Source organism: Sabethes cyaneus, chromosome 1 (assembly GCF_943734655.1).
Source record: "Sabethes cyaneus chromosome 1, idSabCyanKW18_F2, whole genome shotgun sequence".
NCBI lineage: Eukaryota > Metazoa > Arthropoda > Insecta > Diptera > Culicidae > Sabethes > Sabethes cyaneus.
Genome location: NC_071353.1, coordinates 54,803,700 through 54,821,522, shown reverse-complemented (window position 1 = coordinate 54,821,522; position 17,823 = coordinate 54,803,700). Strand labels below are relative to the sequence as shown.

The 17,823-nt window shown below is 40.3% G+C and overlaps 2 protein-coding genes across 2 annotated transcripts; one reads left to right on the top strand and one right to left on the bottom strand.

The window, feature by feature from the left end:
* Window positions 1–6,975: 6,975 nt before the first annotated feature.
* Window positions 6,976–8,282, bottom strand: LOC128745349 (protein lin-37 homolog). The gene is made up of 2 exons (XM_053842395.1): window positions 8,186–8,282; window positions 6,976–8,134 (listed from the first exon to the last, which is right to left on the bottom strand). Exons 1-2 carry the CDS (start codon window positions 8,223–8,225, stop codon window positions 7,491–7,493), a joined length of 684 nt encoding a protein of 227 aa, XP_053698370.1. The 5' UTR covers window positions 8,226–8,282; the 3' UTR covers window positions 6,976–7,490.
* A 2,135-nt stretch (window positions 8,283–10,417) lies between these two features.
* LOC128737772 (bifunctional 3'-5' exonuclease/ATP-dependent helicase WRN-like) lies at window positions 10,418–13,800 on the top strand. The gene is made up of 3 exons (XM_053832482.1): window positions 10,418–10,530; window positions 10,597–12,235; window positions 12,289–13,800. The coding sequence occupies exons 2-3, from the start codon at window positions 10,598–10,600 to the stop codon at window positions 13,735–13,737; spliced, it is 3,087 nt and encodes a 1,028-aa protein (XP_053688457.1). The 5' UTR covers window positions 10,418–10,530; window position 10,597; the 3' UTR covers window positions 13,738–13,800.
* Window positions 13,801–17,823: the final 4,023 nt, after the last annotated feature.

Here is a 17,823-nt window from a genome sequence, read left to right as displayed (position 1 = left end):
GGACTTGAAATAGGATTTGAAATTTAATTTAATTTTTACATCGCCCAAGAAATCCGACTTGAAATTGGATTTCAAATTGAAATTAAAGTTTTATTTAAAATTTGATTTAAGACTGGAACTAGGAATGCATCTATTTTTGCAGCGTTAGTATATTTATCGATAAAAATAGCCGCCGTACTTTTAATTAGGTACACCTCATATTTTAATTTCTACGAGTTCGAGGTGGTAAACTAGTTTATATACATCGGGTCGTTGATGACGTCGGATAACAACTGCAGCAGAGAAACACACCTCACCATTCTTGCCGGAAGTCGTGCTTTTTTTTCCATGTGTGGACTCATTACTGCGACCAGTATAGTTGATCTATTGTAATATCGCCCGGGTGTTTGCTGTATGACCTGCACTGCATTTCTTTTTGCTATAATCGCTATTGAGTGAGCGATTTTATTGAGTTAGCGAATTTTATGCGTGCTTGCGTGTATTGGGGTTTACCCTTCCTTCAAAGCTTAATCTACTTTACCCACTTATTCCTCGCTGCCAGCACTATCCCATATTATAGCCGTCCCTGGCGAGGACTTATTCGTACCTCTGACCAGTACACTTAACTGTAGGAGGGACATTTGCACTGTTAAGAGGCTTCAGAGGGTAAATATAGAATTCAGCTCGAAGGAAGGGTAAATGGAGGGGCCTGAGAATAAACCCATGCTAAAGTCACTTGACATCGAATGGCTTGATTCTACTAAGATTCGAACCCACGACCACTCGCTTGTCAAATCAGACTCGGTAACCTTGCGGCTACGGAGCCCCCCAAGTCGTGCTTACTACGGATTCTACAAGACCATAAAATTTGACCAACTTCAACCCTGTATCAAATGTACCATGTACAAAGCGCAAATAAGACCGATAGTATACGGGCACGAAATGTGGACAACGCTCGACGGAGACTTGAAAGCGCTGCAACGGCCATGGCAACGTTTGGACGTTGTGTGCTTAGGATCATCTTTGGTGGTGTATGTGAGTACGGTGTATGGAGAAAAAACATAAACCACAAGCTGGCGCAGCTTTTCGGCGAACCCAGTATTCAGAAATTTGCTGAGGCTGGAAGGGTACAATGGGCGAGACATGCCGGAAAACAATCCCGTAAAAATGATGTTTGCCTCGAATCCGATTGGTTCCAGGCGCAGAGGTACGCAGCGTGCTCGACGGTTAGACCAAATAGACTCCATTTAATGGAGCAAGTCCTGGAAAGTGTGGGACATTCGAGAAATTGGAGACGGGCAGCCAAGGACCGAGTTTGTTGGCGGAACATTGTTATGCAGGTGAAATCCTAATGGACATCGCATTAGGATAAGCAAGGTTATTAATTAGGATAAGTATTTTAGTTTCTCTAGCTTTTACTATATAAAGGTATCGATACAAATATCGGCGTTTTAGCATCGATACTGGCCGGTATCGGGACGCTCAGTATCGATCCAAAATATCGATGTATCGGCCCAAAAGTATCGATTTTTTCGATACAGATACAGTATCGCCCAATGCTATTTTACAGGCATAATGGCTTTAAAATTTAGTCCTAATGCTGTTTAAACTCGGTTTAAACAACAAACTTGCCGTTTAAACAGCCTCAACTTTTTTTGACTCTGCGGTCTGTTTGTAAACAAGGGCGCAAGTATCGCCAGTATCAGTATGCCAGATGACGTCACCTTGATTTGGTCTATAGCTATTGCTCAATGAGAGCATATAAGGTGAGGATGAAAATATTGTTTTTTTTCTGTCCGAGTTGAAATCGGAGGAATTTTTGATGTTCATTTGCTTTTATTTGATAGATAAAATTTATCTCATTTCAACCCGGGTTGTTTGAACAAATTTACAATGCGATAAGCATCCATACCAATGTAAAAAAAATCTGACGAAAAATCAGTGAAACTTGTCGAAGCTCTCTTCCTCACCTGTGCATATCTCATTGGCTCTCATAACTTGGTCAACCCTTTATATTGTGCTTTGCAAGAAATCTTTTCATTCTCGGAAAGTTCATAGCAAGCTGTCGAAATAATATTGTGTTGGGCGAAGCTGACGAATTTTCGTTAACTGAATATCGATATTTTTCACATATCGATACGTATACTCAGCTGAGAGCATAATCAGCAAAAATGCTCGCATCACGTGACGATCTGCATTTTACATTTGTTTTATAACACTCCGTTTGACTTGTTTTATAACGTGTTAACATTTACAAAGCTGTTATATGCATGCCGCAATTAACTATTTCGAAAAAATCAGAGGGGTTGTGTACAAGACACGACCGCATATGTAGGTGACGCAGGACTACGTAGGTCTCTTTGTAGTGATAGTAGCATGTATTCATGCTTGCAATCATTCGATTCTTCATGTATACATGCTATATGCAACATACAAACATGCTACATGCGTTGTATGTAACATTTATCAAAGTAGTAACATTGCTTACGTTCAATTCTCAAAAGATTGTGCATTTGAAAACTACTTAACAAAATCAAGAACACAAACTATTGCTTTCCTGCTACCTTACTGAAATTAAAGATTGTTTTTATTACCCATGGTTCCCGTCGTTGAAGGGATTTTACCAATTCAATCCTATTTTATCAACAGCACATCTTTTCACTACATACAGAGTCGTATTGTAACCGAACACTACAGCTGTAGCACATTTTTCCAACACAGATAGCAAATTCGCCTAGGTTTAAATTAAACCGTTTAATCGTCTCGCAGTAAAGAATTTGCAATCTGTTGGGACAACGAACTTGTCATTTTTTCTGGCATACTTCCCTAACACAGACATCAAATTGGACTAGGTTTAATCGCGTTCGTAAGAAATCTGTTGGCACGAGGGGGCTTTATTACTCTTTCTGGCGTACTTCCCAAGCAAGGACATCAAAATGGTCTAGGTTTAACCGCGGTCATAAGAAATCTTGTTGAAATGAGGAAACTTCGTCACTTGTTTTGGATTACTTCCCAAGCACAGATATCAAATTGGTATAGGTTTAGATCATTGTAAAGAATCTTCCAACCAATCACGAAGCGAGAATTCTGGTAAAACATAGGTTCATTATTTTCAATTTTTCAATAGTTCAACATCAAGAATCCATACTTTTCTTCATTTGGGTCAATTCTTAGAAGATTTTCCGATCGATTGGTGTAAGAATATTGAAAATCGATCGGAAAACCGCTGAGCTATTAGCGCTCAAAACCTTTCATTTTTCGTGACGCTCGCATTTTTCGATTTTTTGGAATGACACCCTATCTCAAAACTTGCCGTAAGACGTAGTCCTACGTCAAAAAACTATCGAGATTTCGTCCACGAATATCAGTACCAGTTATATCGATACATTATCGCCCAGTGCTGACCTCGCCAAATATTGAAGGATGTGCTTTTGTCCAGAGCTGCCATACAAATAGATCAATTTCTATTGTTTAGATATTTGCAACCCCATTCCGTACTTCTTAAATTTTGTTACCACATTTACACATATTTTTATACTTATGATATTCAATGAATTTATATAATACATATTGTTGAATGTAAGATGCTAAAAGATATTGTTTTATGTATTTTTAGTTGCTAAAGCATCAGTAACAATTGCACATATAAACCAAAAAATATTTGGCCACCTTTCCCTGTTCTCGTTGCGGTGATTGACGATGCGGGTTACCGCCGCAACAGGATGAAAATTTATGTAAATAACCCTTGCAGACACCTTTATTTCATCACCCGACTAAACAGCCAATTTAGTCGGTTTTTGTCGATCGATTAAACATACCGACGAATCGGTAGATCGCCCTGTTAAACTCCCATAAGCGTCGTTGCAACAATCGGCCGATTCGTCGGGTCCAAAATCGGGCGATTCAGCCGACGCGAACCTATACTAAATCGGGGGAAAAGTAGGGGGGATTTTTATCGGGTATTTTCGGAAAACCATCGAACTGTCAAATTTTAACCAAAAAGTTAAAAATTTCGCGAAATGGTTCACAGCTAGTGATGTCCGATTTTTTCAGTTGATCGATTAGTTAACAATCGATTACTTTTTAGGCGGCCAATAATCGAGATCGATTAATCGGCGCTGCATAATCGATTAATCGAAATAATCGATTGGTTATAACCTTTACGTCCTGTAACGGGGCGGGATGGTTTTTAGGGCAGGGAGCAGTGACAACCTTCACTTAAGCGCCAGGCAAGGATTAACTTGCCGTGAAGGAGCATGTTTAGCGATACAATCCCGGTCCGGCTAGAATACCTCAGGGCAGGTCCATCAAACGCTCAACTATAAACTTACGAACGAAATCCCGACTTACCTAACATCGGTTAAATCCGTTCGACCGACTCAACAGGGGGACAAGAGCAACCATCGGCTAGTGCAGAGTCCCCTAGGCATCCTACACTAACCTACCGAAGGCTAACTCGCGAACCGATCTGGGGGGGGGCACATTCGGGGACTCACACTTTCCGAGGACACATATCGCAGCAAACACCATTTCGAGGGTTAACAGATCTTCATTTACACGTTTGGCTTAATCTAGTGGTTAATTTTCTTCAGTTTTACTTACGGCCTGCTGCTTCTTGTCGACGAAGGGTCTCTGATGTTCCGATGAACAGGTGACTGTGTTAGACCAGCGGTTTCGTAGACCGCTTACAGATAGCCCGTACCAAATACGTGGTGGGTGGCAAATGGTGAATGGAATGTTTTAGTTCGACCGGGTCCGACATCCGGTAGCCGGTACGAACGGTGATGAATCCACGGACAGTAACAATTGGTTATGTGGTGGGTATAGCATACGGTTCGCTCTTCGGCGATCGGTTCCTACGATCGATGGTGTATAGGGCCACGGATGGTAGCAACTGCCTGCTCGCTCGGTGTGTTGCTCGGAGAATCGCATCACGCACTCATGGTCGACACGTGTTGAGGCCGACTGACGACGGTCGCGCTCTCAAGATCTAAGGGAAGACCTCCGTTTGAAGGAGGGTGCTGGTGGTCTTTTGCTTCGTTCGACTAGGTAATCTAACCTCGCTTTAGCGCCTATATTTTCTACCCGTGTTTTTTTCCACTTTACTTCTATTTATTGTATCTTTTCCGAATACTAGTTTACTTCGCTTTTCGTCGTCTCATGTATCACTTTGCGTCTTCTAACTTCTAGCCCTTTCCAATCTTGCGTGTCGTCTCTTAGGTGGCTATCTTTAAAATCGCTCATTCCCCAGACTGATTTGCCTGTCCTGTCAAGCACAGGACTTTACGACGGGACCGACGATTCAGCTTCGGCTAGTTTCACCAGGTTCCATCCGGTGGGCATTAGCAGGGTTTGTTTACTGTCGCGGTACCCTAACCTTTTTTCGGGGATAACGACAGGTAACGCAAACAGGCTTTTAGTGACGGTTGTGTGTGGGATTGGACAATAGGGTTTGTTACCTTATTTCTTTTGTAACCTCGTTACAATTCCCGACACCAAAAAATAGTTTTGCGTCCCATAGTACCGTCCACGAGTGTTTTGGAATGTGCAGTCAGACTTAGGCTAGTTACATAGAAATCGAGGAGACCGCATTTTTTGGTTTTTGTATAGAAAAAGACGAAGTGTATTACCCAGTTTTCTAAAAATTCCTTACAAAATTCCGTGTCTGACAGACTGACAAATTTTCGAATTATCTTTTGACGGTAGCACAGTTAGTATCTAGATAAAGTTTAGTTTGGTTTTTAGGCTTCAGCGTGGTATTTAAACCGGCCTACTGCGTGCAAACTGGATGATTATAAGCAAAACCTTGGGATTAAACATCCTTTCTAAGATTTGACCCATCTTTATCGACAGACTTCACAGCCAGATATTAGAGTACAAGACAGTTACGGGGCTATTGCAACAATCCTACTGACTGTATCTAGGAGCACTGCCTGGCTGAGATTTGAACATACGACTACTGGTGTCTTAGATCAGCATCGTATCTCGAAACCAACGAACTGGCTGATTGCGTGTGGTTAATTTAGAAGGTAAGCGCCTGCCACTGTAATAATTAAATTTGTTAGAAATTGTCAAAGAATAAAATTTTAAATAATCCGGTATAATCGATCGGCCAGTTAATCGATTATCTAATAATTGGAACATAAAGCAATCGATTAAAAAATAATCGATTATTTTAGCGGATAATCGATTAGTTCGATTAATCGAGAAGTAATCGGACATCACTATTCACAGCCTGAAAATGCATGCGACCATCACTGACGTTCCGTTGCGATATTGCCCCTTTTAGACTACTGTGATAATCATTTGTTGAAACAAATCGCATTTTGCATTGTTAATTTGACGCTAGAGTGCTGCCCATAAATGAAAAATTGGCTAATATGCCATTTTTTCCAAAATTGAGATCATAATATCACATGATAGCATACACTCCAACCAATGTTCCTACGGAAGCCGATTGTAAAAAAATGTATTTTTGGAGGCACAGGACGTGAAACAATTTTGGCTAATATCCAAAATAAATGAGAAGTTGGCTAATATCCATAATGATTTCAAACCGCATGCGCAGCAACCGATGTGTTCTTATTTCGCATTTTTCCATCACACATTAAAACTGATCATGTGGTGTGGTGGTTTCATACGTATGGTTAGCAATCGCAAGGTTTTTGGATCGAATCTTGTTATTTTTTCACATTTTATCTTTTTTTTTACAATCAAGACAGCAGGATTCGCAGCTTCCATTAATGACGGAGTAGCTGCTTCTTCCTTCTGGCTTCAAGCGCTTGAAGCACACGCTTCGTTGGCAACTTGCCCGGGGTGCACGGATTACTTGTTTCGTCGTCCACTTCGTCTTCACCTGTGCTTCTTTATTGTTTTAGGTAGTTTCAAGCCATTTTGTAGACTCACTAACACGAGATAATTCACAACGTATGGACGTTAGCCAAATTTGCTCCCGAATTGTAAACTCTACTTGTGTTTATAAATGAAAAACTGGCTACTGCGTTAAAAACGTCCGGCGGAGGGAATTTGGCCACATCTATCGCTGTTGGAACTCAACGGTGTGGCTTCGGTGTGTATGAGGGGTAATATGCACATTAAACAGGTTGCCATTACCGCGTAAAACATCTTTTACACAAAAAAGTAATAAAATTGCATTTTTTTCATGTTCATGTCGGTGGCATATTAGCCAATTTGTCATTTATGGGCAGAGTGGCTTTTAGTTTAATCAACTTATAAGTTTGACTTCTTTTTCCTTCTTGCCCTTTTTTTCACTACATTTTCCTTGAGCGAAATCGTGTGCGAGATTCGACTCTGATAATCGTGTAAATCGGGGTAGTCTAAATAGGGGCAAATGTCGCAATACATTGCCGATGATGTTCGTGTGATTCCAGTGTAATAAAACTTCAATTTTGTTCGCCTAATTTAAAAATGAAATATCTTATTTAAAATTTGCATCATTTGTATGCGTCGTTAGTTCAATAAAACAAAATCTTTAGCACGACCAGCCACATCTATATACGTGCCTTAAGCAATGCATCAAGTAATTCAAAACTAGCATTATAGCGACTATCCACTATTCTTCCGTGCTCTTGCCACTTACGGCGAACCTGTTCCCAGCGAAACAAATGTTCCGCCATTAAAGTTGATTTAGCTAGCGGGGAAGCTGCTAAATCAATTCTTGCCTTCGAAACTTCTGTCTGACAGGCCAATGGTGATGGACATCTGCTTGCTGTAACACCAGTGACAGGCTCTGGCTTAGGCATTGTTCGAACTTCCTTTAATTCATTACAGCGGTATTGCTCAGCCATTGTGTTGTTTCTCTCTCGTTTTACTGGATAAACTGTTAGTTGGGTATGATCGGGATTTAGCCGTGGTTGATTTTGCATCCACGCTCGGCAAATAGGATACAAAGGCGTGGACTCATCAAATCTAGCTAAATCGACGCTGCGGTCGAACAACTTCATAAGGTACGATTGATGAGGTATGGGAATGGTATCAGTGGCTGAAACTTTCTGTCGTTTTGACGAACGATTCATTTGTTGCAGTTCGTCCGAATCCGACCCGTCGGTGTCATCGCTCTCACTTTGTGGGACAACATGCTGAAGCGCTCCTTTGAGACGACCGCGAGCCAGAGCTACATTCTGCAAAGAGCGGCCTATATTAACGATCAGAGTAGGTCGTCAGACATAGTAAAACAAGTACTCACGCTTTTCCGCAGAATCCAACTGATTTCTACGTTTAGACATTATTTTACGCTACAAAAAGTGCAGCAAGCCAAACAACCGAAAAATGTCACCGGAAACTAAACTCCGCTTTGCTTTTGTATTTATTCGGGATATTATAGCTTGGAAATGGAAATTGACAAAGGCCAAAAGGTGACCAGTTTGTAGGGATGGGCGATGCGAATCGATATCGATATTTTCCGTCCAAAGCAAGTGGTTTCCTAGAGAGCCTTAGAGAGTCGCCATCTTAAACCCAAAATTCCAATCGAACAGAATGAGTTGTCAAAAGTAAGTCCAATCGAACAGGAGACTTGTCAAAACACCGATTAGAGAGCCTTATAGCGAATTCCGATTTCTGCCAGGCATCCGAATTTTTCCTAAGCGGGCTACAGTAACTGATATTGGAGTTGCCAGTGTTTCGACGATGTAGATTATGACAAGCATACATACAGTACCGCCCCGCTAATCCGACAAATTTATAGCCGGATTAGCGAATTTTGACTCGATAATCCGACAGTCAAACTGACGTCAGTGTGAGTTTGAAATGTGGTTTTGTTTACATCCATACGTAAACATTTTTGAAAATATTTGTCGTAAGTACGCAATAACTATGTTTTATACTCGGTAATGCTCTATTTCGTCAACAAAATACTTTGAAATTCTTAGTTAGTGTCGAAATAAGCATCAGTCTATTGAGAGTAGCAATGAAAATATTATAGCCATGGCAAAAGTGAACGTAGTTAGAAGCAGCACCATGTACCATTTTCATTTAGTTAGAAAGAGTGCCATTCTGACTTTAACGGAGACGCCAAACGAAGGTAGTGTTCGATTGAAAGAAGTCAAGTACAATACGTTTTAATTCGGAATTTTCCGGAGTAGCGAGATCTGGACTATTGAGTCGTCGGATTATTGGGTGTCGGATTAGCGGGGGGATACTGTAATAAATTTGGCAACGAGGATGTTGGACAACTGGTGCACTCTAAGAGAGATGTCACTAGTGTCTTGTTTAAAAGCTTTACACACCTAAAATAAAATATTTTATATGAACATAATTGTCTGTTCTCTGTGCAATTTCTACCCGAAACGGTTGTTGAATTTCTGCTAGTTTTCACGAGTGCCCGCTTAGGAAAAATTCGGATGCCTGGCAGAAATCGGACAGAATCAATATGGCGCCGGCAAAATTTGACATTCAGAACCGGTTCGTCTTCTTCGTTTTTCGTTCGCTTTTCTGTATGTCAAAAATGACATTTTAAAACGGGAGATACGTGCTTCACACGATGCTACCTAATGTTGCAGTTCTGCATTACAGGCAAGAAAATAATATTTAACCTGTTTCTGCGGGATTTAGTTTCTGTTTTTAAAGCCTCACGAAACATTTTAAATGGTCGATTCCAATAACGTGCGTGCTCCGTGCATTCTTTTTGTTTGCAGACCGAAGGTCTCGCTCATCTGGTTTCAGCTTCTGAAATGCACCGAAAACAAAAAAATAAGCTGAACGTAAGAATGAACAATATTAAGTAGTGTAAAATGCGCAAATGTATGAATGTATTGTATTTATTTTTGATGACAGCTTTTTTTAATCAAAAAGTTACGCAAAAAACACAAACCGGTTGAATCGGTTTCGGTATCGGTTCTGTTCGACATGGCTGACAGAAATCGAACAGAAATCTGGCAGACAAAACTGTTAGGCGAAATTTCTGCCAGAATCGGTTGTTGCATTTCTGCTAGTTTTCACGGGTGACGGCGGCCAGAAATCCGGCAGAATGTCTGGCAGAAAAAGTTTTTCGCTGCCAGATTTTTGTTCGATTTCTGCCGGGCGCGCCTAAGCGGGGGATAGGAAAATGAACTCTCACTCGTTCCGTTTGACAGTTGACTTATCCGCCCTTTTCAAATGTTGGTCGACATTTGTTTGGTTTTTATGTGAGAAAAAAGAAGAGGGAAGTATTTTTGCTTTTGTCATCATTCATACAATGACACTTCGGCATGGGATTTCGTCATAAGTGCAAACAGGCTTAAAAATCTTTTTCAGCTTCGTTGTCCCCAGCGGGGTGCTATCCCTATCTTAACGAACGGTGTTTGACAGTCGACTTAACGAAGGGCGCTATTTCAAGAAATGCAAGAAATAGCGCCCGTCTGACAGGTAGATTTGCTGCCAACCTTGTCGAGATGTGCTGAGATGTTGGCAACAAAAACATGGCACCCATCGCAAGCCCCTGGTTGTCCCGGATTGAAATGATTGAAATGAACCGCAGTTTGTTTTATTTACGTCTTGGCGTCTTGGTCGAGCCAAACTGACGTACAAATTAAAAATTTAAACGACCGAAGCAGAGTAAGTATAACGCAAATAGGTAAATATGGTGTTCTTTAACTTATCTCCATTGTCCATTCCATCCAGAATGGCAGAAAGCGATGAACCGCAGCCGGCTCATCTGGCTGCACTTGCGTCCCACTTCGGCCACAGTTGCTTCCGGCCGATGCAATGGACTATTATACGTTCGATCCTGGAAGATCGTCGCGATAATTGCGTTATCATGGCAACCGGATATGGAAAGTCTTTAACATACCAATTTCCGTCGGTTTTTCTCGGACGGACCACAATCGTAATTTCTCCACTGATTAGCTTGATGGAAGATCAAGTTTTATCGTTGAATTTGAGTAATATACCCGCTTGCTTACTGGGTTCGGCTCAGCGAGCAAATCCTTTGCCAGATATAAAAGCTGGAAAGTTCCGTGTGATTTATTTGACTCCCGAATACGTAACCGGGGACAGTGGAAAATATCTGTTGGAGCATATCGCAGACCAACTGGTATTAATAGCTATAGATGAGGCACATTGCTTGAGCAAATGGGGTCATGATTTTCGGCCGGCTTACAGAAATCTTGGAGTTATACGCAAATTATGCCCTATGGTTCCTATTTTAGCAGTAACTGCAACCGCCACACTCAATGTAAGAGAAGACATTATTAATTGTCTAAAACTGCGTAACCCACAAACTCTCTGTACGGGATTTGATCGACCGAATTTAGAATTTCATGTTAAAATGAAAGGATCCCTTGGAGTGTGGGAGGATCTTCGAGGGTTACTCAGTAAACATTCGGAGGGCAGCATCATTATTTACTGTCTGACTAGAAAGCAAACAGAAGAAATTGTGGAACTGCTGAAAAATAAACGTGTTGAATGTGAGCCGTATCATGCTGGTCTTGGTATCAGCCAGAGACGAAATGTGCACGAGAGTTTCGTGCGCGATCGAATACAAATTATAGTAGCCACGATAGCGTTTGGCATGGGTATAGACAAACCCGATGTACGTTTAGTTATCCATTATGGTGCTTCAAAAGATATAGAAAGTTACTACCAGGAAGCGGGTCGCGCAGGGCGTGACGGGCAACCATCTAAATGTGTTATGTTTTGGAGCCGTGCTGACTTTAAGACGCATGAAATATTGCGTGAATACAATCCCGGAGGTGTTCAAAAAAATATGGAGGCGTTATCCAAAAAGATGCACGAGTATCTGGATACTAGAGAGTGCCGACGAAGGTTTATTCTCAAGTATTTTGAAGAGAAAGATGTTGTAGTGGAATCGCGAAAACATTGTTGTGATAATTGTGACCGAACAGTTGGGGGCGTAAAAGATAGTGAACGCTACGATGGCATTGATGAACAAGGGAACTATGACTTTGGCAAAGACAGTGAATATTTATTAAATGCTATCGACGTCTTTGGCGGTGGAACCGGCATTTCTTTACCGATTGCTTTACTTCGAGGTTCTAAAAGTAAGAAATTAAACGAGCGCTACTGGAAACACCCGCTGCATGGTATCGGAAAATCAAAAGATGACGAATGGTGGAAGGCACTGGCTGTATTGCTTGAGCGAGAAGGGTTTCTAAACAAGGTCAAACTTCAAAACAACTACTGCAAATTTGCCCTTATGTACAAGGTTCAGCCTACGCCATTGGCGAAGAAGTGGCTTGCAACATCCGACCGGAAACTGATGATGAAGCCAACGGCTGAAATGTTTAAATCGCTGAGATTGGTAAGATATCTTGTAAATGGTTAACGGTACGCGCTAATGGTTTTTCGTTTTAGATCAAAGTCCAACCGCTGTATAATACGGATTTTCAGAGTCAGCGTAGTGTTGTGCCAAAAATGCTCCCTTTGCCAACTGTACACAGTGTTAGCAGTTTGAACAACTCAAGAACGTTGGAATCAATCGCTTCTAAGCAAGATATTGTGCAAGATCTAGTTAAAAGTCTGCTCAAAAAACGATCCGAGCTTGCTACTTCTTATGAGTGCATGCCATATATGATCGCATCGAATTTAGCTCTTCACCAAATGGCAACCATTCGGCCATTGAACTTAGACGAGATGAAAAATGCTCAGTTGGATGGATTCTCTGATATAAAAATACATAAATTTGGAAAAAGTTTTCTGTCATGCATTCAGGAAAAGCTGAATTTTTTACCCAATAATGACAATTCTGAGAATTCTCTCATGCAGACTGCTTTACAGTGTAATCCATTTACCAAAAGTAAGTTTTCATCTACGCATCAGACGACTTGGAATCTTTGGTTAGAAGGTCGGTCAGTTGCCGATATTGGCAAATTTCGTAATCTTGCAGAAGGGACTGTTATCAGTCATTTGTGCGAAGCAATCAAGCACGGATTTCCATTTGGGTTTAATGATTTTACTCGAATAGGCATGGCCAAGACTACATTCGACCATATCAAATCAAAACTCCCAACTACGCTGGAAGGCTGCAAGATGACTGATATCAAGAATCAATGTTTGCCACATGTTACATTCGATCAGATAAAATTAGTGCTTAGTTACGTTTCCGTACGACGTCATCTCGAGTTGCTAAATGTTCAACTCACTGAGGATAACCAATCAAGCGAAGAAGTAAAAACTACTACCAAAAATCTTGCTGAAGATCTCTGGGGTGAAGAAGATGAAGAACTGTCCGTTGCCGAAAGTAGTTTTGCTGAAATTGATCGAATATGTAAGGAAGCAAGTTGTAGTAAGAAGGATCTTTTACATGCTTCCACAGGGGATCACATCGATATTGATGATGATGATGAAGAGTTTGACTTGGACGAAATAGCAGCTCTCGAGCGGGCAGTGATGAGCGATCAGTCAGACAATAGAATACCTACAACACATACCTCTGTCAAATCGAAAGGAATTATTTATAACGACGAGACTGAAAGTGAGGCCACTGAAACCGGCAGAAGTCCAGCGAAACAGGCTAAGATTGAACCTGTGGTAACTGAGGTGACCAAACCTTCGTTTACATTTAAAATAGCCACCAGTGCAGCAGTTATTGGCAACAGATTGGCAAATAAAAAAATTGTATATGAGGATAGCGATGACGATGATGTAGTTAAACCTTCGTCCATATCTAAAACAGCCAACAGCGCAGCCGTAACCAAAAAAAGGATCGTAAATAAAAAAATTATATATGACGATAGTGATGACGATGATGACAATGGGTTTGCTAAAAGAGAAGCTATGTTGTTGCCCAGGCGAAAAGTTTAATTGTTCGAAAGGCGCTTCTCGTTTTATACACAACAAAAGGTATCGATTTTGCTTTCTGTTTATAATAAAATTATTCATCGTTAATTATTTTTCATTATACGTTATTTTCAATTCACCGTGGATTTGTTTACATAAGAAAAGTCACTTTTTACCCCTAGAAAACAGCCTGACTCACTGCGAATATGCGTATTATTGAAATAAAACGTAACCATACGCTTTATTCGTTTATAACGCATATGCAGTTAATATCGATAACAAACGATTTTTTATAAGTTGTGCTTTTGTTATTGCATTTAATTTGTAAAAAGTTGCATAAATAACAATTCAGTTTCACAATACAATTACTGCGTGCTACTAGCCCTTGAAATAAAACGTTTAAGTACGTTATTTTTAGTGATCAAAATTAACGATATTTTCGATACAAGGGCGATATTTTTCGAAACCTTTCGAACCAACACGATCCCGCGAATACAACGCATATTCGCAGTGAGTCAGGTAACACAGTAGGCATACAGACGTCAGGCATAATGGATATGAGGCATACTGGATGGAAGGCATACTGCCAAAAGGCATAATGGACGAGAGGCCGAATAGACATGAGGCCGAATGGACGCGAGGTCGAATGGACAATGAGAACCGAAGTGGCTAGGCAGATGCTTTTGAGATGATTAAGGGCGTTCCTAGGACTATTGACCCTACTGTTTTACCTAACTCACTGCTAATATGCGTATTATTGAAATAAAACGTAACCATGCGTTTTATTCGTTTATAACGCATATTCAGTTAATATCGATAACAAACGATTTTTTATAAGTTGTGCTTTAGTTATTGCATTTAATTTGTAAAAAGTTGCATAAATAACAATTCCGTTTCACAATACAATTATTGCGTACTACTGGCACATGAAATATAATGTTTAAGTACGTTATTTTTAGTGATCAAAATTAACGATATTTTCGATACAAGGGCGATATTTTTCGAAACCTTTCGAACCAACACGATCCCGCGAATACAACGCATTTCGCAGTGAGTCAGGTAACACAGTAGTTAGTTTTTCCTAGTCCTCGTATCGACGACAAAGCCGATTTCTGTTTTTTTCAAGCTAAAGACACAGTTGTGTGCTGCTGGCACAGGGTGCGTCACCTGGCTTTGCATTTCATTTCGAAGTTTTATACAGCGCGATAGATGCAATTAAAATCTTGGCCTAACGCGAATTTCATTTTCTGTCATTTTTTTGGTAACGGAGGTGTTGCGGAGGGTTTTATCACACTAGCCCGAATACCACATGGCCGAAGGGCACTTGCCTAAATGTGACAGTAGCCCGAATGTATGACAATTTTTTCAATAGATCGCTAATAATATTTAAGGCGTTTTCGTTAATTCAATTGAATTGAAGTGACAAAAGTAAGCTCGGTTAGCCGTGTTATGAGTTATGCTTGTCATAAGATATGAAACTTTTTTGCCATGCTAGTATCGCACGTTTCCTAGATGATTCAGGGCGAGCCGGCCGCAGGCAACGGCGAGTTTTCGCCGGTGACCCGCCGTCGGAAGCGCCGGCAACTGCGGGGGGGGGGGGGGGGGGGGGTCAGCCCCCCCGCAGAAATCACATCTGTCTAGGTCTATTCGTTTTCCTAGGTCTACCGGCCTCTAGTTAGTCTTCCCTAGTCCTCGCATCAATCTAACTTTCGGGAAATTTAAAGCGGCAAAGCCGCTTTTTGCGACTATCAAACTGAATACGCGGTGATCTTTTGATTGAGCATTTATAAATTATGTAAAGGCGGGGCTCAAGTGTGTCTTATTCTTGAGTATTCTTGGGATTCAATAAAACCGATAGCAAGCCTGGATGCTACACTCCGTTTCAAAACTTAACCTTAACCGTTTTTATACAACAGACTTCACAGCCATCAGCTAAAAGTTAATAATTGCGTTTCTAATAGTAACATTCACGAAATCAGATATATTTTTATAAAAAAAGACAATTTTTGAGTTAATCGCCATTAACTCAAAAATTGTCTTTTTTTATAAAAATATATCTGATTTCGTGAATGTTACTATTAGAAACGCAATTATTAACTTTTAGCTGATGGCTGTGAAGTCTGTTGTATAAAAACGGTTAAGTATACGATAAAATTTATACTGCGACATTATAGATAACAAGTTGTCCTAGAGGGCGTAGTCGGGCTGCGAATATTTGATACTTTCAAAGGAATCGATTCTGTTTAGAATGGGTATTCGATAAAATTATTACATCTAAATGCGCAATTGTATAATTCTGGTGAGGCCGCATGACGTTATGTTCCTGGGTTGGTGCGTTCTCAATAGCTCCTCCTTATATTAACTCTATAAGAAGTCATTTTTGGGATAATATAAAATTCAGCACGAAGGATCGGTAATGAGTGACCTGAGAATAATCTCATCTTTAAGTAAAATGGTTTTGTTTCTTCTAGATTCGCTCATCAAGTAGATTCTGCAAACTTGCGGTCACGAAGCTCCTTATGTTGCATTCGGACTTGTTATTCGGGCTAGTTGCTTTCGGGGTAGTGGGCTTTGGGGTAATGGCATGGAATTGTTGCGGAGGGTTACTTCTTACTTAATAAAAAAAATTGGATATTAGAACATTAATAACCAACACCGCTAAACACAAAAAAATCGAAAATGGCACTAGTGATGTCCGTTAATCGTTCGATTAATTCAACTAATCGAATAACACAAGGAATATTCGAATAATTTTTAATCGAATGCTGCCAGCATGAGTAGTTGAAATAATCGAATAGTTCAATGAGTACGAATAATACCCGAATAAAGCTCGTTAATCGTTCATAATCGTTCGATTAATCGAATTTATCACAGAAATATTCGAATATTTTTAATCGAACACTATTAGCACGAATAGTTGAATTAATCGATTAGTGCAGACAACGCTCACCGATTAATCGGTAATGGGGTCCACAATACGTTGGTTTCCCTAACTGTAGTAAAATTATCATGAAAAGGAATTACATATCTTCATTATATGAAAGTTATTTATTCCAAATGTCTGTTGATCACAGAATAATCTGTACGTGCGGCAACACCCCAGATAACACAAAATCGAAATAGAAAGTTCACATTAAATCGTTTTCATGTCAATTTCACATTGGAATTGTATAATGGTTAGAGTATGTCAAATCGAAGTGAACAATAAGTTGTTTTGCAGTCGTGCGTGTCTTCATATACAATTCATGACTGTGAATTATAAAGCCGTATAGACGATTGCAATATTTGATTATATCTTAATCATATATTCAGAAGTATTTAGTTGCGTGTTATAAAAACTACGCAAAATAGAATTACAAATAATTGTCGAAATTTTCGCACGTATATCGCCTCCACTTTGGTACATATATGTTCTTATATGGCGTGAAATATAACTTTTTCGTTCAGATATGATTTCGTAGGGTAACCAACGTATTTTGGACCCCATCAGCAGCTGTACATAATTTGGACACTTCCATTTGATTTTGCCGTAAGTGTCCAAATTATGTACAGCTGTTGATGGGGTCCAAAATACGTTGGTTACCCTATATCTCAGTTGCAATCGAGATATACAAACCAAATGGTTTACTGGGACTGACATACGCAGCTGCATTGTTGCTAGGTTATATTGTCGAATTTGTTTATTCAATCCGGATTGGAACTGGATGAACTTTTTGTGTTCATTTGCTCCTATCTGACAGATAAAATTCATCCCGTTTCAACCCGGATTGAATAAACAAATTCGACATATGTTTCAGATCGATCGACATGTCCCAAAAAGAACCATGCCCGCTCTGAAGCAGATACCCTGGGTAAACGCTATGTTTCGACGTCTGAAATCCGAGAGAAAGACCGCTCTCAAGAAATTTTCAAAATATCGAACGTTGCCACTCCGTAACCACTACTTGTCGATCAACACGCGTTACAAACGATTGAGTCGCTCCTGTTTCCGGAATTACCTGAGCAACATCGAACGTAGACTGAAAAGGAATCCCAAATCCTTTTGGAAGCACGTCAACGAACAGCGGAAGGACAACGGGCTTCCTTCGGTAATGTTCCTGGGTAGTGAAA